Here is a 24,824-nt window from a genome sequence, read left to right as displayed (position 1 = left end):
CCCCTGCCATGCAGGAAACTTGAAGCTGATGAAGAACTTCAGCAAGGTGGGCCCCCCACCTCAGCTGAGGTTGAGAGATATGGAGAAGATACATCATTTGTGGAATGTCATCATGACAAGGAAAAGTGGTAGAGGAGCCAACACGTCTTGGATAAGAAAAGCTGAACAATCAAGACCCTGGAATCTCAAGTTTAAGTGGCTATAAATCCCACAGCTCCTGCTGGAAGTTTTTGTTGCTTGCAACAGTTCATCCTCCCTGGCTTTTATGTTTGTGGATTTATTTGGATTCTTAACCTCTGGACTAGCTTCCATCTCTTTTCCTTGTGGCTTTGGTTGTCACAACTGCTGGCTTCTCATGACAGATTCTGGAACAGCTAAGACCTTGCTTCTGCACTCCTTTCAGTTTTAGTAAACATCCTTGACTAGCCATGTACAACATGTACTGGGTTGATTCATCCATAATTGATTCTCCATACTATACCCTGTCTCTCCTGGCACTTGTTGCCTGTAGGCACAGGGCAGCAGCTTTAAACCAAAGTCCATGAGAGCCTTGAAGGAGAATCACATATCCAGAAGCTACCAGGAAGTGATTTTTTAAAAAAGAAGATCGCACATCCATGAACCGTGCATGTTGCCTGTGGGACAATGAATGAATGGACTGAATTCTGACAAAGTTGCACACCCGTGCAATGCATTCTGAAGCTACTATCAATTCCAATCATTATTCATAATAAGTAGCACAAATATGAGAAACAGGTCCTCCTTCTCATCTCTGATCCTTGGTCTGGTTTTACAAATAGGAAGTTCACTGTCCAGAAGGGTGCTTGACACTTCTAAACACTCTCTTTGATGGTTACAGCAAATATCATAAGACCTTAAAAATCTGGACATTGTACATGTAAGGAAAACAGTTTTATGGTATAATTTTTTTTTATGAGTAACTTGTTGCTGGAGTGAAATTTCCAGCACCTGTCCCCATCAGTTATGGTGCCCAGGCCTTAAGGGTGGAACCTATTATAGTATGGAAGACGTAGAAGCTGAACATATCTGTTTTAGAACCAGCTGTATACCCAGATTCCAGACTACTCAGCTATTATTCACTGGCTGTATATCTGTCATTTCGAAGAGAGGCTGAATCCTCTTCTGATGTCCTTCTCCCAGCAGGCCAAGCCCTTATTGAGATGGGCTTCTAGCAAGTGACCTACTGTGAAGGAGCCTTTATTTTTAAAAACTTTTAAACTGCTGCATATTTTACATCGTAACTTTGTGTTTTATTATTGCAAATATTTAATATTTTACTGTAATATTTAATAATAGATAAAAATTAACGTCACATTTTAATATTATAATTTCCTGTGTTTTTATTTATATTTGCTATCATATCTTGTGAACTGCCTCAGGTCTTTTTGGGGAAAAGGTGGGTTATAAATCATATAATGAAATAAATAAATCTAGTTTATTTTTTTTCTTATGGGAATTGTTTTAAAGCTAAGATCACAGTTTCCTGAGCCTATTAAGTATACAGTCAACCCACTGTTTTCATGGAGGATCCATTCCAGCCCCCCCCCCCCCCCGAAAATGGAGTTTCGCATATATTCAAGCCCCATTGGCTTAAATATAGGCGCACGGCCACAGGAGCATGCATGCCTTGGGCATGTGCCCCATTATTTCCCCCTCCGTTCATCCCTCGTGCATACACAAGGGACACGGTTTCCAAAACTGTGAGGACGGAGGAAGGACTGGGCTTGTTTTCTTCCCCTGGGCTTAGGCCTTGAATCTTATAACCAACCTAGGTATACACAGGAACTTGATACGATGCTGTTGTGTAACAGCCACAAATGGTAAAAAGTGATAAAAACTATCAATTCATAAGTCACTTAGGCTACCGCCACACTGCAGAGAATAGTTTGACACTACTTTAACTGTCATGGCTCCATCCTATGGAATCTTATGATTTGTTGTGGTACCAGAGCTCTCTGACAGAGCTCAATATGTCATAAAACTACAGATTCCAGAATTCATAGCACTGAGCTATGTCAGTTAAAGCTGTGTCAAACAGCATTAACTCGCAGTGTAGATGCAGCTTTAGTTACAATACATGCAACCTAATTTTAAAACTTATTGTATCTGTCAACTTCTAACAGTGGTTTCCCAAGTGTCCTATTTTTCACAAGGGGAGAGAGAGATCCAGAAAAACAATGAAAGAGTTTCCATGAAGGGGATGGTCTTGCTTTAGCTATTAAAATTCTTATAAAGAGTAAGATAAAACTATTTATTTGAATCCAAACAATGCAGGTCTATGTTTTAAATGGCATATAATTTTTGTCTGAAAAAACTGTTGCTATAATGAAATACCATAGCAAATTTTAATGTATTATTATAACCACAGCTATGTCTTATGAACCCATATTAACCAGTACTGAAGACAAATTGCATGCAGAAAACTTTAAGCAATTCTACTTTTGTTAAAGAATATTATTATAAAAATGACCCTGCAAATATTTTGGGATTGCAAATGAGTAAAAAAAGAATTGGGTGAGAATACTCAAAACCAGTCTTCTGATCCTCACTAAGCTCTGATTGTCACTGAATGAGCAGAGGCAAGTCACTAAGGGCCTCTACTGGCCAACAAGAAATGCTGGCATTGGGGTGGAATGGGCGCGTGGCGACTGCATGCCCCGACGCTGGCGTTGTGTCCCCCGCCTGCCCGCCTGTTGTAGAGGTAGCTGTTGTAGAGGTAGCAAGGGCATCTTTTTGCCACTCTAAAAAGGAGTGGCATTTTGCCAATCCTTTTTAGAGTGGCAAACTGCCGGATTGGAGCCGAGGCATGCAGTTGTTGGTGTCCCGATCCATCACTGTAAAGGGCGCTGGAATGCCGCTCTATCAGGGCGGTCTGTAGAGCCCCTTAGTAAAGACAATAAATAGTATTTTACAATTGTATCTAAATATGCTGCTTCTTTCACAATTATGTTTTTTCCTAAAGGTTTAAAAAAGTTGGTGACACTGGAATTAGAAGGAAACAAACTTAGTGAAGCAAATGTCAGCCCTTTAGCTTTCCAGCCTTTGAAGAGTTTGTCATATTTGCGGCTTGCACGAAATAAATTTCGGATTATTCCACAGGGTCTTCCCCATTCCATTGAGGTAAAACGTCTTTCTTTCTTTTTCTTTCTTTCTTTCTTTCTCTTTCCTTCTTTCTACAGTACCTTTATCCATTGGTAAATGTCAATGAGTTCAAAAATGCTACATTAGTTAACTACTTTTTGGATTTAAATCCAGGTTCAGTTACAAACCCAGCACAAAATATGTTGGTGGGGATGCCTGCTTCTTTTCTTTTTACTTGGAACTCATATGTCTTAACCAATTTTATCAGGAAACAGGGAAGATATTTTTCACTTTCTTTGGCATTTCATTTGTAACCATTGTTGTTTTTTTTAATGTACTAAAACCATTTTGTTCATGTATTTCCTTTTCCTGCTTTGTATTTAAACAGGAATTATACCTTGATAATAATGAAATTGAAGAAATCACAGATATCTGCTTTAATCATACTAAAAATATAAATACAATTGTTCTACGGCACAACAAATTAGAAGAAAACAGAATAGCCCCTTTGGCGTGGATCAATCATGAGTAAGTAAGCTTGTGTAATTTTTTCCATTTATTTAAGTACAGTATAGAATTTTTTAAAATGTACTGTACAGAACACATGGGTTCCAGAAAATGTATCTTGGCACAGTAAACACTCTTATTTGCTGACTGTCTCACTCCTCAACTATGGCACAAAGAGAACATGGGTGGGGGCAGTGTCTTTTTCTCACTTGGTGCTGGATTTTAGAGAAGGGAGAACAGCAAAAGAGACGTGTATTACTTTTGCCTCCTACAAATATCTCAATGTAAAGTGTTCATCCTTTACATTTTCCTACGGGAAGGATCAGAATCTCTTATATTATTTTATTTATGGCTGAGAGACAATATCAAGAGAAGTATACCAGACTGTCCCTTCCTCATTGCTGAATGAGATGTGGGAGGCAAGTAGAGGTACAACAGACATTTTCAAACAGGGAAAGGGGGGGGGTGCTTTTCCCCTTCTGCAGTGGCAAACTTTTAAAAAAATCCTCCCACCCATTCCTTGGCACATGCTAAAAATCCGCAAGATGGAACGCACCATGGTGCAGTTTCTGTTGTACTTCTGAAGAAAGCAATAATGATATAAGTCTTTTTCACTAGTACAGACACAAGCACAAAGTGTATGCAGGAGACATTTTCTATAGATCTCTTTGCATTTAGTAGATAATATGAACAAAGGTGGCAAACAAACAGGGATGTACAGCGGCTCTGGAAATATGGCAAATGAATTTTTGATTTTCTGCTGATAGCCTGAAGACATTCTTATTTATTTGTTTGTTTGTTTGTTTATTTAATATACTCCTTTCTCCCGAGCTGGGACCCAAGGCAACTTCCATAAAAAAATCTCACATGTTCCATATTAACTCTCACACCCTGTCCAAGCATGATTATTTTAGGATTTTTCCAGCTAATCATCACATGGATGTTTGGTTTAATTAAAACAAAATTAAGAAGACCTAAAACGCTTAGGGGGTTCCGAAAGTCAGAAATTACTTGAAGGCATACAACAATAAACATCAAAAAGCACCTTCTATCAAATTGATTCTGATCCTAAATATTTGAGCTGGAGTATTACTGCAGTAATTATACACTTTTAACAAGTAACAGAACATTATAATAAATCTCACTAAATAGTGGGATCCTTATGTCTTGAAAAAATAAAGAAGTAAAGCATCTAGTTGTCATCATTATTTGTGCTCATATACAGTGCACCTGCATTATACGCGGACGCACTATACGCGGCTTTCAGCATACGCTAAAAGCCATGAGGGAGCCAGGCAGGAGTGCGTGGGGCAGCGTGTCCCATTTAGATTAATGGGGCGCTCGTGTGCCACCGCACCGCCACCGCATGCACGAGCCCCATTACTTTCAATGGGGCTTGAGCATATGCATTTTTTTATGCTGGGGGGTGGGTGGGTCCGGAACGGATCGCCTGCATAAAAAAAGGGTGCACTGTACACTCATCCCTCCACATTTTCAGCTTTGACTTTTGCAGATTTGATTATTCACAGATTTTATTAATATGTTCTCTCAAGGAATATCTAGGTCCTCCAGCACAACTCTATAGTCAACTTTAACCAAAAGTCACACCGAAGGGCCTAAAGATTCCTAGAGAGAACATTCCACTAGGCATTTGTAGCTCTTCCAGCGCAATTCTATGGTTAATGTCTGGCAGATGTTGCTCACAGAGTTGCACTGGAGGACCTAGAGAGGCATTCTCTTAGGTAAAAACACACTGTTTTTGTTATTTGTGGTTTTTCTACATTCATGGGGGTCTTATTCCCTAACCCAAGCGGCTGCGGAGGGACGAGTGTATTAGCACTCTGTTTTCCCCTTTTGAAGATAAAGTTTTTTAACATTTGGGATTTATGACAGGCCAAATAGTCCAAGTTATGAAAAATAAAATTAAAAAAGCATTCCTAATGCTGTAACTGATGGGTGGAGAGAGGAGATTTTTTTTAACCTACAGGGGGAAAATATTACTTTAGCAGAGATGCCCTAAACTGACTGTGAATATCTTCATGGTTCTTACTATTTTTCTGAAGAATTTGTCAGGTCCTGGAAACTGACAGCTATGTAAAATATCTGAGCAATAGCTATGGGAAAAGTGTAGGTGGTTGGAAAAAGGGTTTTTTTTTAAATGGAAAAATGAAATATTTATTAAGGACAAATGGTCTGCTGACACTTCTCATTCTACAACCCTTTATTAACGAATCCAGAGTAGCATCAGTTGAAAGTTATGGCAAGAAAAAATTATTTATATGCACCAGATGAATACACCACTCTTCCTTATAGTTGTAAAGAGCTACTAGCTCCTTAAATCTAAAAGGCTACTTCAGATTTCTATACCTCAAGGGCAAAAAAGGAACAAGAGTTTATGTACCAGTTTATGTACCAGAGTTCACCAGGCAACAGCTCCTGAAAGCACTAGTAGCCCCTGTGTTTATGAGTTGTGGCTCATCAAAGTGTCTGGCCACTCTCTCACCCCCTGACAAAAATTGGTACATCCAAATGTCCACTGCATTCTCTGCAGCTATCTTCTGTTCCTTGGATTAAACTAAAAAGCATTAAAGCATTCAAATGGAACTGCCAGTTTACAGCCTTACCCTTAAACTCAAAAGTTGACAGATACAGCCTGAATACCCAAAATTTCAATAGGTCCCATTGTTCTTTTCTTTTTTCACTCTCTCGCAAGTAATAAGGGTAAATGTACATTTGTCCCTCCGTATTTGCTAGGGTTAGGGGCACAAGACCCTCGTGAATATGGAAAAACCACAACTAACAAAAACACTACATTTTTACCTGAGAGAACACCTCTCTAGGAATCTCTAGGTCTTCCAGTGCAATTCTGCGGTCAACATCCGACAGACACTGATCATAGAACTGCACTGGAGGAGCTACAAAGGCCTAGTAGAGTATTCTCTCTAGGAATTTCTAGGTCTTTCAGTGCAACTTTTAGTTAAAGTTGACCATAGAGTTGCACTGGAGGACCTAGATATTCCTAAAGAGAACATATTAATCAAATTCATTAATAATCAAATCCACAAAGAAAAATCCACAAATATCAAAGCTGCAAATATGGAGAGATGAGTATATTTCACACATTTGCATCAATGATACGTGCTAACCATGCTATCATAATTTTGCCTGCTGGCAACAGAGGGCATGGAGAAAGATATAAAGTGCCCCAAACCCTGCCTGACTTACTCTGTACTCTCAAGGTGTTAGAAAACCTTTGAAAGACCCAGGTAGGGCTGCTGCCAGCTCCAGTTCTTCTCTCATGCATTTCAAACATATTATCATTAGCAAATAAGTAAGAGACAGAGGGAGGAAGGGAGCAAGCAAGCAAGGAAGCATGCCAGCAAGCAGAGGTGAACTTAAGTGCAATCCTCTGCAATAATGTGTGATGTGCATCAATTAAGGCAGGGGTAGGCAACCTGCGGCCCGCGGGCCGGATGCGGCCCGGCGAGGCCTTGGGACTGGCCCCAGACCGGTCCTGCCACCGATTGCTGCCGGGGCCTTTGGCCTCTCGCGCGCAGGGGCAATTGTTTATAGACGCCTCAGAAACATGCATTTATATTAACATTTAAAAAAAAATCAGCAAATTTTTTTGCGTGTCCTCCACTTTTTTTAAAAAAGTGTCCACCATTTGAAAATGTTGTCCTACATTTGTCCCGGTTTATTTATTTATTTAAATTTTTAAAAAATTATTTAATTACTTATTTTTTGGCTTCAGCTCCCCAGTTGTCTGAGGGACAGCAACCCGCCCCCCGGCTCAAAACGGTTGCCTACCCCTGAATTAAGGTAATACACTCTCCTATGAAGAACCATAAAACTATGTCCGAAAGGGTTATCAGAATAAAATATAAGACATATTCTTTTTGACAGATAACACTGTTGTGCTCCAGTGTTCCTTGACACTTACTTTATAATATGTTATTTTGCATAAAGATGAAATCAGCTAACTTGTAATCTTACTTTTATGTATCTTTATTTTTCTTTATTGTAGGAACCTGGAATCTATTGATCTTTCTTACAATAAGCTGTATCATGTTCCCTCCTATCTGCCAAAGTCCTTAGTGCATCTTGTACTTATAGGGAATCAAATTGACAGAATTCCAGGATTTGTATTTGGACACATGAGGCCTGGTCTGGAGTACCTCTACCTTTCATTTAATAAACTTGATGATGATGGAATTGACCCTGTGTCATTCTATGGAGCATATCACTCTCTCAGAGAAGTGTTCTTAGATCACAACCAGCTGAAGTCTGTGCCACTTGGAATTGCAGAAATGAGGTCACTAAATTTTCTGAGGCTCAATAACAACAAAATAAGGTAATCAAAAATTTTGTAATGTATAAAAAACTGGGATAATATATAACATTGAATATATGAATAATAGTTTTCTACTCTAAATATTCTTTGACTGTGTATCAATGCTTATTGAATACTGGCTCAGTTCTTTAACTGGAACTTTTGGAATACAACTAGTATTATTTTGTTAATACTATGAGGTTATACAGGTCATACTTCACAAATAACGATCAGGTCAGTGCTTGTTGTTTACATTATATGCCAGCATTTGCATATCTTGATGATGAATCTAGCTTCCTGAAGGCAACTGGCAGCTCTGGCCTGGAATTCTCTGGTAGTCCATATAGCCTAGGGCTTAAGGAAATATATGAGGTGCAAAAATATATCACAAGGAAATATGTTATCCAGGGGGAAAAAAACATTCAAGAAAAGAATTTTAGATTTGATTAAATCAAATAGATATAGATCACCATTAGGGTGAGCTCTGTTTCGTTTTCAAACTCAAAAGGCACTAACAGATTATATAATGCATAACAAACAATACACATTCCACATGCAAACCACACAACAATGAATTAACCAAGTGCTTCCCAAATGTCGACAGGTCACCTTAAATAATCATTTTGTTTAAGTATACCTTTCTTAACCAAACATAAAAAGAGAATTAAATTTATAATAAACTTTATTTTTCTCCTTCCTACAGTCTTTTTAGTAATCAAATGCCATTACTTTTTCCACCCATAAATAAATAATAACAGATTAATTTAGTCTGCAAATTCAGAAGTTGTTAAGTCTCTGCAGAAATAATCCAGTTTGAGACTGCTTTAACTGCCCTGGCTCAATACTAGGAAATTCTGGGAACTGTAGTTTTGTGAGACATTTAGGCTTCTCTGTCAGAGAGCTCTGGTGCCACAATAAACTACAATTCCCAGGATTACCTAGCACTGAGCCAGAGCAGTAAAAGCAATCTCAAACTTGATTATTTCTGCAGTGTGTTTTGGACCCAAATCTGATGCAAATGATCCTGAAACCTTTTCCAATCTTTAATGAATTGACTAATGGCTTTGCCATCAAGTATATGTCAATTCATTCAGTTCTGCAATATCTGCTATCTTCCCTAGCGATTCCTCTTCTGTTGGGATATTAGTTGTTTTCCATGAAGTATAGGCTTTGTCAACAGCTGTTAGTATGATGCCAAGAGTGAACCTCCTCACTCAAAGACAATAGCTCTGAATGATTGGGACAAATGTTGGGGAAAGCTAGTACTGTAACATTCTTTACTTGGACTTGACACTGCTGGAAACAGAATGCTGCACTAGACCAGTCTTTGTTCAAATCCAGCAAGCCTCCCTCCCTCTGCCTCCAAACTAGTTCATGACCAGGAGTATATATATCTTAAAGTTCCATTCCACTGTGAAGAATATATAAACACAGTGAATTCTTTGGTAAAATTCTCCTTAATAGTCTAAGGATGGTGCTTGAGGCTTTTAAAATTATAGATGAATGCAGCACACACACATGAAAATAGCATACTCCAATTCCATCATTTTTCTTTCCGATATGATGGCTAACAGAAATAGATAATTATAAACTAACTGACACTTTGTGTATGGAAAGTTGGAGTAAAGAACTATGCATAATATGTTCATATCACCACATAGCAAGCTTTCAAGCAATTGTACAAAACAACTAGAGGTCAGATCTAGGATTCTGTCTATGACATACAATCCAGCTTCCAATTTATTCATAACCAAATGTGCTCTTTCAAGTGTGTCAGCTATTAAAATATACTTTGAGACATTCAGTCAACCCAAAGATAGGAAAAGGCTGATTGTTGGTGAATAAAGCTGAACTGCACTGAGGTAAAGCAGTTTGACACTGCTTTACCTGCCATGCCTCCATCCTATGGAATCTTGGGATTTATTGTTTGTTGTGGCACCAGAGCCCTCTGACGGAGAAGGCTAAATAGTTCACAAAACTATAAATCCCAGAACTCCTTAGTACTGAGACATGGCAGTTAAAACAGTATATTAATTCTGTAGTGCAGATCACTGTTCCTGGCTTTATTCATACTTGTTTTGAGTCACACTAGATCTACTCCACCAATTTTGGTCTCACATGTATATATACTAAGATAAAGCCTAAAAATATTTCACAACATAATCTAAAATCCACAAAAGAATGATTGGCCAATGGAAATGCAAATTCAGAGGAGCTTACTTATTTTTAAGCTGCTATTTTGTAATTGAATCGAACTGGTGTAGCCTGAAATATGGTGGAGAGAAAAATCATCCTACAAGCCTGTAGTCAGTCTGTCACGCATTCCTGATTTAAAATACATATATTTTGATTGCTTTTCTGTACTTTCTATATATGTTTTACTATGTCCTAATTTATTTTTACAGAGCGGTCCCTCCAGAGCGTATCTGTAGAATTAGAAGGGATAATGAGGAAGAAGAAGATGATAGTGACGAGGATGATGATTATGAAGATTCACAACTGGAACATCTTCATCTTGAATACAATTATATCAATACAAGAAACCTTTCTCCATATGCTTTTTCATGTGTCAGATCATACTCTAGTGTGGTTCTGAAACCTCAGAAGATCAAATAAATGAGCTGTTTTCTATCACAAAACTTTTTTACATGCATATAAAACACTTATATATGCTCCTCATCAATGAGTAAAACCTAATAACATATAAAAGGTGCCAGAGCACTATTATTGCTCAATATTATTTATTGTTAATGAAGGGTGAGCTATAAGTGTAGGAATCCTTTCAGGAAAATAACTGTTCATTTCCAGAAATATAAGAGTAAAAGCCTATTTCTCATTTCAAGTAAGATAAACTACATACACAAATGTTTATTTAAATGCCTATGTTATAAGGAAGCACAATAAAATTGGATTTTATTGGAGTTCTGATAAACCTTGAAGACTTGATTTGATCAGCACTAGTCCAGCAGCTGTGCTGGGGCCTGGAGATGCCTGATTTAGCCATGGTAACATATAATGCTGGTTACATCTCATCTGGATTACTATAATGTTGGTTTTCATAACACAACTTTTGAAAAGTTATCAGAAATGTGAGCTGTCCTGAACCAAATGACTGATTGAGGCTAGTTACAGGGAGGCCATGGTTCTCTGGTTGTGACCTATAAAGCCCTATATGGCTTAGGTCTAGGCTGTTTGAAGCTGTTCTTCCACATGAGCTTTGAGATCTTTGGGGAAATCTTTTCTCTGGTCCCACAACTCTCATGGGCACATCTGGTGGGAACACAGGAGAGTGTGATTGCTCTAATATTATGAAACTCCCTCCCTAAGGAATCTAGACAGTTTCATCATTGCTGCCCTTCTCTCGGCAAGTGAAGACTTTTTTTTTATTTCAATAACCTTTGAAAACTACAGTATTTAGAAAGAAAAAGCTTTATTTATAATATGGCTTTTATTTTTTGGCTTTTAATGGATATATTTTAGATTGTTTTAAATTTTACAGACAATTTAACTATATTCAAATAAGAACATTTTGTATGTTTTAGCCTATCTGTGTTTTCATTATATCAGTTTTAACTTTTTAAAGCCACCTTGACTACTAGTTCTGAAGGGAAGGGTGGAAATAAATAAATAGACGATGATACTGATGTTTTCTGTAGCAATTTAAAGCATGTTCAGTGAAAACAAGCTGAATCAGAAAATCCATCTTCTAACTCAGATGATGAGAAGAATGAATTGCGTTACTCTGATGTAGTAACAGGATGGCTTTTTCCAGTAATCCACATTCCAGATTCTTGAGACTACGGAAAGCAGCCATAGGATGACACAGTTGTTCCTGTGTAAACACTCTAGTTCCAACTGCGGAAGCTGCTGTAGAAATCATCATAGGTGCATGTTCTAAAAAGATTTTGATGGACATCATTTCCCCCAAAATATGTCCGTTCCATTTTCATGAGCCTTGTTGTGACTGAAGAGAAGCTTCAAATGGCTCCAGAGTCCTCTGAAGAACTGTATATGGCCTCAGTGTTCAAAGAACTATCAGAAGCTGAGGGAAATTAAATGGCCAGGAATTTTGATTTAAGCATCACCAAATGACATTCTCCTTGTCTGTTTGGCCCATTATGCAGCTGGAATAATGTGCCAGGCTCTATGGTACCTGACCTTTTGCTAAAAACAAACATCTAAAACATAGCATTGCCATCTAAAACACAGCAACTGGCCATGAACCCAAGAATTTGCTCACTTCAGCAATGGGGCAATTTACAAAAGAGGAAACAATGGCACACACTAACACTTAGTTCAGAATGCAATAGAGTTTGTGCCCTCTTTTCCACACATGCTGTGCTTACGTGTAGTATCTGGTTTATAACAACTATCACATATTTTGATAGTTAAGCACTGCAAAAGCCTGAGGTAGTACTAGTTAAATATATGATGAAAGCAGTTTTTAAGTGTATTGCTAACTTATTACACTGAGAAAATATTAAAATATTGTATTGAAGATTATGAAAGAAATATTTGGGTCTAAAACTTATGGACTTTCTTTCTCTCAATTCTGTTAATTCTGGCCCGGTACAGGTGGGCCTCGTGGCATGACTTGATGACATGCTAGGGTTGCCTCGGGGTGTCTCTTACAGACGCCCCGCAACCCTAGCATGTCTTCCATACGACAAAATGGTGGCACCTTGAAGAGATGGGTGCCGCCATTTTGATGCGGCGGACGCCTAGCATCCGCATGTCGCGGTGTCATAATGACATCACGAGTGTGCCATTGGCACACTGCGGCGTCATTATGGCACAGCTTTTTGCAGGTTCTTTTTGCTCCTCAAGGAAGCCGCTCAGTTTGTCCACTGCGGCTTCCTCATGGAGCAAACCAGGGCACCGGCAGACTGCCCTCTTACAACTGTCAAGTTACACTTACAAGATTTCTGGGCACAGGACACTTTCCCTTAAAACTAGTCAGCTTGAAATTATATAGCAGTGTAATAAGGGAAGAATTCACTTGAGCATGGAAAGACACTTCCAAGCCCCAGAAAAAATGGTAATATATAAAGGGAGGCAGAGGCTTAGCAAGCTGTGAGACTCAGTGTATGTGACATCTCTTAAGGAAAATCATTTAGTTGCCAAATTACTTAGGAGTGAGGTCTCCACTAATCACTGATGTCCTGGAACATAGTCAGAGACCAACAGAAGATAAACTACAAGTTCTGCAAAATATTCATGTTATTTTGGTAGCCAATAAGGAGAACATAGAATACATCATTTAGCCAATGGGTATGTTGAAAAAATCAGTATGCCCATTATATTTTATTTTAAAGACCATATCAAACTAGACTTTTATCCTGCTGCTGCTTCATGTATCAAGATAATAATTTAGAATGTCGAGATCTGCAAGCACAAAACGTAGCCAGATGGGTGTAATGATATGTAAGGATGCGTCAGAAGGCCCATAATTGTGACTCACAATTTGTCAATATGTAATTTCCTTGAGAAATTCTTGGATGATTATCACATTTGTCTCATTAACTTAAACACTAGATGACTTGTGCTAAACATAATAAGAAAACTATAAAAGACATGAATTTGACAACAGGATGTAAAGAAAAATGAAAAATGCATTGCTATGTATGTAGGATCATTTTACAAAGGTTCATGTTTTTAAGATTATCAATTTTTAATTGAATCTATTATCTTTTGCATTTTTCTTTTATGACTACCAGTAGTTGGATCACACCTTGGTAAAATGAGCTACAGAGAAAGGATGCTTCAAATATTATATAATGGCACATATGTATCAGCTACTGGATTGGGAGTGTAGCCACCTTGCATCCCTGGAGGATGCCATATACATCCTTATAAATGTGTGTGTCGTCTTCATATACACTCAAGTTAAGTTTGAGTTGTACATTTGGTAAAAGGCCTAAGTAGTAAAGCAGAACAGAGCAGCGCTTTCATCATTCCACAACACTGAATTTTAATACTATATTGCTTAGTAACTATTTAAAGAACCAGAACCAGGAGGGAGGGGGAACGGACAATTCTTACAATGGAGGGATGAAAAAAGTGGGGTCTCCCAAGATTCTATACTGGAACATGCATTTTGTAGCCTTTTCTTAAATTATCTGAAGGCAGGACTGAGCAGAATGTTGGCCAAGTCTGCAGAAACCATCAAATAGTGGCTTGGATCAAGAAAAGCACTGGTGGACCATGGTGTGCTAAATATGAGCCCCCCCCCCCATCGCCCAAAAGCCTTTCCTGAAATGAATGGCTGAAGGGGTGCCAAAGGAAGGGTTGCCAAAAATCAGGCAAAGGAATTACACTGAGCAGGAACAAAGAGGAGAAACCTGAAAGGCCATACAACAGCTATCTTCAAGGATCTGAAGAGTTGTTACTTTGAGTTTGTTTTCTGTTTGTTTAGTCCTACAAGGCAGGAGCAGTAGGTTCAGTTTATAAGATCTGGGAGATCCTGACTAAACATAGGGAGAAATAACCTACCTCTGAACATGATGGACTCTACTTCATTGGACTTTTTAAAGTAGGTTTGCATGGCATTAGACATACTGGACTAGGAGCCCTTTCAACTTACACTGATATAGCACTATGATACCACTTTAGCTGCCATGGTTGCATCCTCTGAAATCCTGAGGTTTACTTCTTTTGTGAGGTACTAGTTATCTCTGACAGAGAATTCTAAACTTCTCTTCATAAACTCCAAAACTCAGGATTTCATAGTTAAAGTGGAATCATAGTGCTATATTAGTGTAGTTGAAAGAAACCCAAATGACCCCTAGAAACTTTTCCAGCTCTATAATTCTATAAAATACGAAGCATCTATACTATGGGTGGGGAAGCATCTATACATAGGGATGGAGATTATTTCCCCATACCATCCCTCCCCTGGATCAATGCATTGCAAAGCACCAGAGGTTATCACAAATCATTTCTGCTCACCAATTTTGATGGAAGGAAGATGTTGGGAATTGTGGCAGGGAAGCAAACCATTGCATCTGCATTATGTTTTGGTGCCTTTTGGGTGTTTTTCAGATGGAAAATTATCCCAGAATTGCCAAAAATGGTGTGGTAGTTGGTTCACAAAAGTGGGATTCAAGGACCATATGCAACCTGTGAGCCACAATAACTACTCCCTAGTCTAGAGCCTAAAGTATGCACTACTAAAATTGGAAGTATTGAGGAACTGTTAGGGAATATGTATCTATAGCATGTATATATGCAACCAGATAATGGGGGATGGGTAGAAATGGAAATGCAACTATAAATCAGACTTGCATCAACTAGATAGGCATTAAGAAATATTACCCTCTGAAGTTTCTGAGGGTTTGTTTAACCTTTTATAGTTTCTGACTGCAAACTATTTTCAGACTCCATTCAAGGACATAAAAGGGTTTTTAAAAAATCTCTGTACTTCACAAACCCATTCCAAATACCAGTATTGATGTGCATCTGCAGATAGAAAATGAGCACACAAACATTGACAGTGCTCCTCTGTTAAATAATAAGAGATAACTGGTAGACCAATGTGATTCTTTATGTTTCACACCAAAAGGAAAATGTTAAATAGGTGAAAGGAGAGAACTATGTATTAAACTCCTGTAATACAGCAAACAAGAAAAAGATCACAGAAAAAAGCTAACGTTTATGAGGTCAACTGTAGACTTTTCACAAACACACACACATTCAACATTTGCAAATAAAGAATTCAATTCTGCCCAAACCAGAAGTTCTGAAAAAATTCCACAGGATCCATGCATTTCTCCAATTCATTCAACCATACCTTTAGAGAGCCATGTCTCTTTCACCATTTGGTGGACCATATATGTATGGTATGGTTTGCTTACAGCATCCTGAAACTAAATAAATTCAAACACACAGCACGGTAGTGCTGATTACAATGCACAATAATGGAAATGAAAACTATTCTTATCTGAACAAGCAATTCTTTTTTTTTAAAGGGGGGTATGTGACCTTAGATTTTGTTCCTTCAAATCCCATGCAGATCTCCTGAAACAGCTGGGTAGCTTGTGAGTAATAAAACATGACTCTTCTGTAATTTCAGCTTTTTTCTACCTAAAACAAAAACTATACCAGCCTCTGGCTTGGTGAAAGTAAAAAAGAGTTGACTAGATGTTTCAATTGTTAATTAATCTTATTTTAGATTAATGATGAGAAGGGACCCCAAGGGTCATCTGATCCAAACATCAGCCCATGCACAAAACCCACAGTTAAAACATTTCTGACAAGTGGCCAACCAACCTCTGTTTAAAAATCTCCAACAAAGGAGAGTTATCAACCTTATGAATTAATATATATTCCATTATAAAACAACTTTTGCCATCTGGAAGCTCTTCTTAATGGGATATCTTGGCCTGGCTCTGAACACTCTCAGAATTAGAGGCAACAAGCTTCTTATTCCTTGGAAGCAATAGCAGTTGTGTGTGTTTTAAACAGCATTTTACCAGAGGAGAAGGGGATGAGGATGACTTAGGAAGCTGTCTTCTTCAGCAGCTGCCAATGTTTTACAGGGTGAGCAGGGTAGATGAGAAGTGTGAAGATTTGCCTGGGAGAAGAGTGAAGGCCCACAAGAGAGCTCTCCTGGTAAAGGCAGGATCTCCAGGGCTAGAGGTAGCAGAAAGTGATAACCAGCCATGTGATTATGCCTAACCATGTTCTTGAGATTCAGCTGTGAATGGTTTAAAAACAGGAAATTGGAACTAGGAATAAACAGACAGTTCTTACAATGAAAGGATGAAAGAAGAGGGTTCTCCCAGTGATTTATTTTGGGACTTACACTTTATAACTTTTAAATAAATGCTCTGAAATAATGAGTGAGGAACAAGTCAGCTAAGACTACAGAAGACATCAAATTATTCTGGACAATGAAATCCAAATTGGATTATGAAGAGCTGCTACAGAATGTTTCTAACCATTAGAAACAACATGAGAAATACTGATTTATATAAACATTAATGTGATAACATTGTGTCTGAAGCAGCAGCAGTAACAGGAGTTGCAACTCTATTTTCATGTGTACAGAAAGAAAGTTTAAACTAGTTATGACTAATCAGGGAAATATATGAAAAGATATGGAATCAGACTACAGTGTGCCAGCATCATATGCGGGCGCGATATACGTGGCTTTCAGCATACGCTGAAAGACACACCGGAAAAAGCCATGCCGCACCCTGGAAGAAGTAATGGAGCGCACGCCCATGGCATATGTGCTGCACCACACCACAGGCATGATCCCCATTATTTTTAATGGGGCTCCAGCATACATGGAATTTCCCTTAAGCAGGGGGGTCCAGAATGTGATAGGCTAAACGTAGGTGAAACAAATGAAACATAATCTAAATAAAATAGAGGTACTGCTTGTCAGTTTGTTCAGCTTCTGTTGGTCTGCCAACTCTCAGAGGAGTTAGACCTGACTAAAATCTCATATGCACTTGATACTTTTAGGCTGGACTTCTGTTAATTCATTTTGTATGGAACTGCCATTGCAAACTGCTATGATGTATTGGTTAATTTAGAATGCTGCTGCTAAAATTTTGACCACTCCTACATTTCAAGACTCAAACACCATTATTTCTGCAGTGTGTTTTGGACCCAATATGCAGAATCCCCTGTTTCTTTCTTCCTTTGATAGTGTTCCATTGCCATTTTTTAAAAAAAATAAATGTTTTCCCCAAGCTTGCTCTAGTTTTAACTGAAAATCAGAATCAGTGAATTACTAGAATGAGAATACATATAAAGCCTAGAAACTACTTTACATTTTTTTGCTTCCTTCCTTTATGCATACTGTATTCTGCATGGAATTGACTCCACTTACAATTATATTGGGTAAATCTCCCACATAAGCATAAATATTTGCAAATCTGGTGAGGGAACAAATTCAGAACACTGTATTTTCAGAAAAGTACAATATGTAAATTACATATCTCCTAACCAAATTATATTTTAGATTTTCATTTCATAGCAGCTGATTAGATGGTCTATAATATACCGTAAGCATCATTATGCTATATCCTAAATAAATGTCTGTTACAATTAAATGCATAATTTTGGCAAGATACTGAAATCCAAAAATAGTATTATTTACTTAGCTCATGTACGAAATATGTATGGTTAGTGACCAATATTCCCAGTGGTTTAGCCTTTATGCTGGCCAACAAAAAGGAAACTATAATGGAAGTAACATAACCTTGATTTCAAGCGCCATATAATTGTTAGCCTTTCCATTTGAGTTTTTGTAAAGCAACAGAGGTTTTATTTTCCAAGCTACACAAGTATAAAATATAAACAAGCAACCTCTTTTAAATTACAAGAATGCTGTCCCAAAATATTTTTAAATACCCACACTATTTGAGGCTTCTGAGAAAGGAATGGGATAGGGCATGATGAAATCTAGTATGAATATGGCAAAGAAGGCATGGTATAAACCACGTGTAGGTAGTGAAATTTTTTAGTGACCCTCAAATAAAAAATTAATGTACATTTACCCATTTATAAAAAGTGTCTACTGATACTAGATGCTGCCACATGGACCAAACACATGGACCTGGCCTTCCTGAACATCTTTATAGGCCTGATTTTCAAATTATGAATCTCTGCTCATATTCTGCCCTTCTGCTTTCATCATATACTCAACCCATACTTTCTGTGTCACTGAAACAGGGAACATCTCTGCCTTTGTTGATCATCTCACCAATGGGGTTCTATCTTCAATCAACTTTATTTTTGTGAAAATATTGCAAAGTTATATAAAAATGTTGCTTCCAAATCTACCATGTGAGCTTCAAAAGAATCTAGACTGCTTTGGCCCTAGTGCAACACATTATTTACTTCATCATGGAATGACAGATTTGAAAAGGGCACCCAAGGACAATTGGTCCAATACAGTACATAAATCCATTGCTAAAGCACCCTAGGAGCTGGTCATCTCTGTTTGAAAACATCCAATGAAGCAGAGTCCATCACTTTCTAAGGTACTTCATTCCACTGCAAGGGAGCTCTTACCATGAGAAGGTTCTTGCTAAAGTTTAGTGGCAATCTCTTTTATCTTTTGAATCCACTGATTCTCTAATGGTTGCACATAATGGTTTGCTATTCAGATTTCAGTGCAGTCCTAGCATCAGTTCTGTGTAGTTCTAGCATGTGTCCATTGGGCACATGCTAATGGTCTCAGCTATCCAGAGGATTCCCTGTTGCTTTTATGATGAGGCAGGTGGCCACCAGCTCAGGTTGTTAAAAGAAGCAGAGCTAATGACCACTACTTTTTGAATTCCCACCACACTATCTGGGATGTCCTGATAGAGATGCTCCCTTAGGATTCCAGAGGAAGAGTGGAGAAATTAGGAGAGGACTGTCAGCAACAATGATAGGCCTTTTTCTACCCATAATTTTCATGGATTGGGGGCTTTGTTAGGTTTACTGGGTTCAGAATGGAACTGCTTCCACATGGGGAATCTACAACTGGTCAGGATCTACTACTACTCAGGGGCTCACTTGGAACAATTTTTATACGCAAATGACTAACCTGTACAAAATTTCATGAGAGAACTTGGTAAGTGTGTTAACTACCTGTCCTCATACACAAAGACTACACAGGGACCCTGAACAAGTCAGACTATTCACTTTTAGCTTGACATTCTAAAACAGCCATGCCCATGCTAAAATCAACAAACAGAAACTTTCCCAAAAGACACTAACAATATATTACTTATTTGAAACCACATTCCATCATAAGATGATTAAATGGTATTGTAAGTGTCAGAGCATTCCTTTCTTAAGTGATATTACTTCCCCCTGTGTATCTGAATAACACTTGGAATTACATCACATTTTCCCTATTAAAACATTTCTCACAAAACTAAGAATTTATAGCCTCAGGGCAAGAGGCTATAAAATTGACATAATTTTGCCCATGAGCACACATGCCAACGATATGTAGTCAGGATCTGGGTAGACCAATGTTGTCTGTTTGTATGGGCCACACGTTTTATTATAAAATTCAGTGGTAACCACTGGTTACATGGCTCTTTAAACCAAGGTTTATTTTAATTTATTTTTTGTTTTTTATTTCTATCCCACCTTTCTCCTAGGAAGGAACCCAGACTTCCTAGAAGTGCCAGGCTGTTCACCGTGAAGTTAGATGCTGCATGAGATGAGAGGTTTGCTTTTATAACACTTCCCATATTTTTCATGTGCTTAAAACATGAGGAGACAATGTTGCTCAGTTATAACAGCAAACTAAACCTCCACCCAGATAACGTACATCTCTGATGCTGAGTGCAAACCACTGGGATATGTAGTTTTAACCATTGTGAGCATGCCAGAAGTATGTAGACAGCTATCGATGTGCTAGAATCCTGGGCACTTTATCTCATTCAGCAAGGCAGTAGTGATGCAGTAACAATGGTAATTGGGGCTGCACAATCCAAGGTGCTGTAAAGAGAAAGGGGACAGCCTAGCTGTCTTCTCACAAGATAAATTTTCCTTATTATGGCAAAAAGTTCCTCTTCAAAACAAGGCTATTACCCAAAATCCAATCCTGCACAATCCAAATCCTGTTGGATAGAACCACATTTATGTAACAGCCAATCATAATGCATTGCAAAACATATCTGAGTCTCCATCCACACTGCAGAAATAATCCAGGCTGACACTGCTTTAACTACCATGGCTCAATGCTATGGGATTCTGGAATTTAATTTTGTTAGCTTTGGCCCAGCTTTCTAGTCTATTCAGGTCATTTTGAATTTTGATCCTGTCCTCTGGAGAATTAGCTATTCTTCCTAATTTGGTGTCATCTGCATGTACTGTATGTTCTTGTTTTAACTGTAAGCTGCCTTGATTGTCTCCGACAGAGAGGCAGAGTAAAAATAAAGCTTTTATTTTATTTTTACCATGTATGGATGTGAGAGCTGGACAGTTATGAAACAAGATAGGAAGAAAATCAATTCATCTGAGGTGGTGGTGGAGAAGAGTGCTGAGGATCCTATGGACAACCAAAAGGACAAATAAATGGGTCTTAGAGCAGATCACACCAGAAACGTCCCTGGAAGCCAGGATGAAAAAACTTAGGCTGTCGTTCTTTGGACACATCATGAGAAGGCACGAGTCACTGGAAAAAACAATAATGATAGGAAAGGTGGAGGGAAGTAGAAAGAGAAGAAGGCTGCATGCTAAATGGATGGACTCTATTAAGGAGGTCACGAATAAGTGTGTATAGGGACTAAGCAGAGTAGTGGAGGACAGGGGGTCTTGGAGATGTCTCATCCACAGGGTCACCACAGGTTGAGAGTGACTTGAAGGCAGTTAACAACAACAACAAACAGAGATTAAAGAGTAATAATGTATGAGCCAAATCTTCTGAAAAAGATTATCTAATGTATCTGAATATCTTTAGGAACAAAACCCATTAAAGTTTCTAGTCAGCATTTGTGGTTATGTATTTATATAAATAAAATTTAGTTTTCTCTGTCAAAAAATGGTTCAAGATCAAAAATAACCACAGAAGTGAAACAGTGAATTTTCCATAACCAAACAAGACAAACAATGTAGTTATTTGAAAGAAACGTGACTGGATTAAAACCAAAATAAACTACTAGAAGACTATGTCACACATTAAAACATCATGGCCTGCTTCCAAAAACAGAGAATTTATACTTTCAAGTCGTAGTACATTGAGAAACCTCACCACTACAGAAGTCAGTGAAAAATGTTTTCATGTTCATACAGAAGTATTCTTATAGACATGAATTGAAAAACACTGGAGTATTTAAAGAAATGGAATGAAAATATACAGTCGGCCCTTGGTATCCACTGGGTTTGGTACGAGGATCCCCTCTGGATACCTAAATCTGTAAATGCTCAAATCCCATTATATACAACAGGGTAGTAAAATGGTGTTCTTTATATACAGTTGCCCCTCCATTTTTGCAGGGGATCCACAGAAACGGAGGGGTGGTTGTAAAATGGCAAAATCAAGGTTTGCTTTTTGGATTTTTTACAAAACATTTTCAAGTCATGTATGGTTGAATCCCTGGATGTATGGATAGGGATGGCCGACTGTATTCAACAGATTTAAAGGTGAGCAGTACAACTAATTTTACTGGCACAGAAATCTTAGCTTATTATTATTATGATTGTTATTAAAGTTTATTTACATAACACTGTACGTTTTGCACGGCGCTTTACATAATCATAAAAATAAATAAATAATACGTAAAACAAGAATACGGTTATAATATGCCTGCAGCATACAATCTATAATCAAAAGCAGCAAAGATTATAAAATAACAGCATCATTAAATAACTCAAACAGTAAACTATAAAAGTAATACATACTTACACTTATCTATCAAACTAGGGTTCCTTATTCCATACAAAACAAGGAAACTCATCTAATGATAATACATAGAGAGATCTTGCAGCACCTTTGAGACTAAATGAAAGAAAGAAATTGAAGTCTGCGAAAGCTCATGCCACCAACTTCTTTCAGTGAGTTTCAAAGGTGCTACAAGGCCTCTCTTTGTACTGATTCTACAGAGTACCACGGCTATACCTTTGAATTCTACCACTCATGATATTAAATGAGGGCACATTGGCCCAGAACTCTTAGTTCCATAAACCATAATTTGTGTAGCTGACAATATTACTAACTGGGCCTTAGTGTCAAATATTTTTAATGCTGTATCATCTGAATCTATTAACATCAGTTATATTTACTATGGATTTTATACTGAGTCACAATTTTATATTGATTCCTCTGAATCAAGTCTGTAAGCAGATGTTAATAGTATAGGATTGCCATGCACAAGGAAATCTGCCCATTAGTACAGTTATTGCTTGACAAGGACTGTGTTTTTCCTCTTTGCTTTTCCCATGAAAATTAATAATAATAATAATAATAATAATAATAATAATAAATTTTATTTATAGACCGCTATTCCACAATGATCATAGCGGTGTACAGTAAAAAATTGCAATACAATACAAAATACAAGGTGACAGTTAAAGGAGAGAGAAGTCTCGTCCTTCAGGCAGTCCCTGATGTTGCTGGATCTGCCTGATCGCTCCCTCTGAGGCCAAGATGACAGTTAAGGAGGGAGGGGCCTCTTCCTCAAGCAGTCCCTGATGTTTTAAAGTCTTTAAAATTAGTCAAATTTTGAATAGGATGTTGGTTATCTAATTTGTTTTCTTTTACCTGTCACTTTTTAATGTGCTTGCACTGTACACTTCATTTTTTTCAAAGTAACAGAGGATTTTTTAAAAAAGTTAAATATTTTATATATGTTACATTTAAACATAACATCTTAAGGAGAATCCTTATGAAAAATGTATTCTCAAGACAAAAGGAAAATTCTTTGTCACAGTTTAATTTGTGAAGTAAGTTGTAAAATACATAAGGATGAGTAGTTATTAGTTTTACAAGACACATTTTCAAACCTATGAAATTCTTATGCTATTGGTCAACTGAAAAATTTATTGCCAAGATCAAGTGAAGTAATAGTGCCACTCTATTCTGCCTTGGTCAGGCCTCACCTGGAATACTGTGTCCAGTTCTGGGCACAACAATTCAAAAAGGATGTTGACAAATTGGAGTGTGTCCAAAAGAGAACAACCTAAATGGTGAAGGGCCTGAAAACCATGCCTTATGAAGAAAGACTTAGGGAGCTGGGTATGTTTAGCCTGGAAAAGAAATGGTTAAGAGCTGATATGATAGCCCTGTTTAAATATTTGAAGGGGTGTCACAGTGAGGATGGAGCAAGCTTGTTTTCTGCTGCTCCAGAGAACAGGTCCCAGAACAGTAGATGCAAGCTCCAAGAAAAGAGATTCCACCTCAACATTAGGAGGAACTTCTTGACAGTAAGAGCTGTTCAACAGTGGAACACACTTCCTCAGAGTGTAGTGGAGTCTCCTTTTTGGAGGTCTTTAAGCAGAGGCTGGCTGGCTGGCTATCTGCCAGGGATGCTTTGATTGTGAGTTCCTGCATGGCAGGGGGTTTGCACTCTGGCATACATAAGAGTGAAAAACCACAACAAAATTATATTTTAAAGATTTACAGTCTTAAGCATGCAACATTGAACCTTCAGTCAGTATTACATGTGTTCATTCTTAAGTCTGCTATACCTAGTGCCCCATTAATCAGCATTTTAAAAGAAACTGCAAAAAAAAATTTTAAATATGTACTTTATTGTATTTTCTCTCATTTTTAGACACGTTTCATTCCGAATGTGTATTTTATATCCATTTCAGCAATTCATTTACAGCACTGCAAAATTTGGATAAGTACCAGAGCCAAAGGATACTTGCAATCATCATATTAGTCTAGCAGGCATGTCTCAGGTTATTTCACCTCAAATGCCAACCAAACATAATTCTTGAGCACCTGTACTGGCAGCAAAATGTTCCATAGCATTAATGTGTGTGGTAGGCACCATCCACTTTCCCTTTGCTTCCTTCTGTCCATGTCGGCATTATCCTACCTATTTTAACCTCCTGTAGCCATGAACCAGACCTACAAAAAAGCATATCCATGTCCTTGGGCATTCTGAGTGGGATTCTTTCTTTTTTTCTTAACAGAAGACCTTCCCTTCCCCACTCTAGTATATCACAATTTCCTTTTGGAGATTTTTCAGGAATAGCCACACGGTATTTGTGTTTAGTATCCTAGAAATATATGATGAAGACTCTGGTAGCATGGCCAGTGGACCAGTTCACAGGTTCTTGGCCAGCATCTTCTTTCAGTAAATCTAATGACTCATTGTGAAAAAGCATTTTAGCCTCTTTAGACAACCAATTCTTTGATGCCGGCTAAAGATTGATAAATGCTATGGTGGTCTTTTTCTTTCTTTGACAATACTCA

The 24,824-nt window shown here is 37.9% G+C and overlaps 2 protein-coding genes across 2 annotated transcripts in view; one reads left to right on the top strand and one right to left on the bottom strand.

Moving 5' to 3' along the window:
* The window catches only part of ECM2 (extracellular matrix protein 2), a 32,632-nt gene extending 21,606 nt beyond the window's left edge, over positions 1-11,026 (top strand). The window contains 4 exon segments of the mRNA XM_042449653.1: positions 2,984-3,141; positions 3,491-3,630; positions 7,637-7,963; positions 10,348-11,026. Of these exon segments, the coding sequence (XP_042305587.1) occupies positions 2,984-3,141; positions 3,491-3,630; positions 7,637-7,963; positions 10,348-10,558 (836 nt within the window). The 3' untranslated portion in view covers positions 10,559-11,026.
* LOC121921492 (centromere protein P) overlaps positions 1-24,824 on the bottom strand; it is a 207,328-nt gene that overhangs the window by 74,979 nt on the left and 107,525 nt on the right. The gene's annotated exons all lie outside the window — the stretch shown is intronic.

Source organism: Sceloporus undulatus, chromosome 2, assembly GCF_019175285.1.
Source record: "Sceloporus undulatus isolate JIND9_A2432 ecotype Alabama chromosome 2, SceUnd_v1.1, whole genome shotgun sequence".
Taxonomy (NCBI): Eukaryota; Metazoa; Chordata; class Lepidosauria; order Squamata; family Phrynosomatidae; genus Sceloporus; species Sceloporus undulatus.
This window is presented reverse-complemented; position numbering and strand designations above follow the sequence as displayed.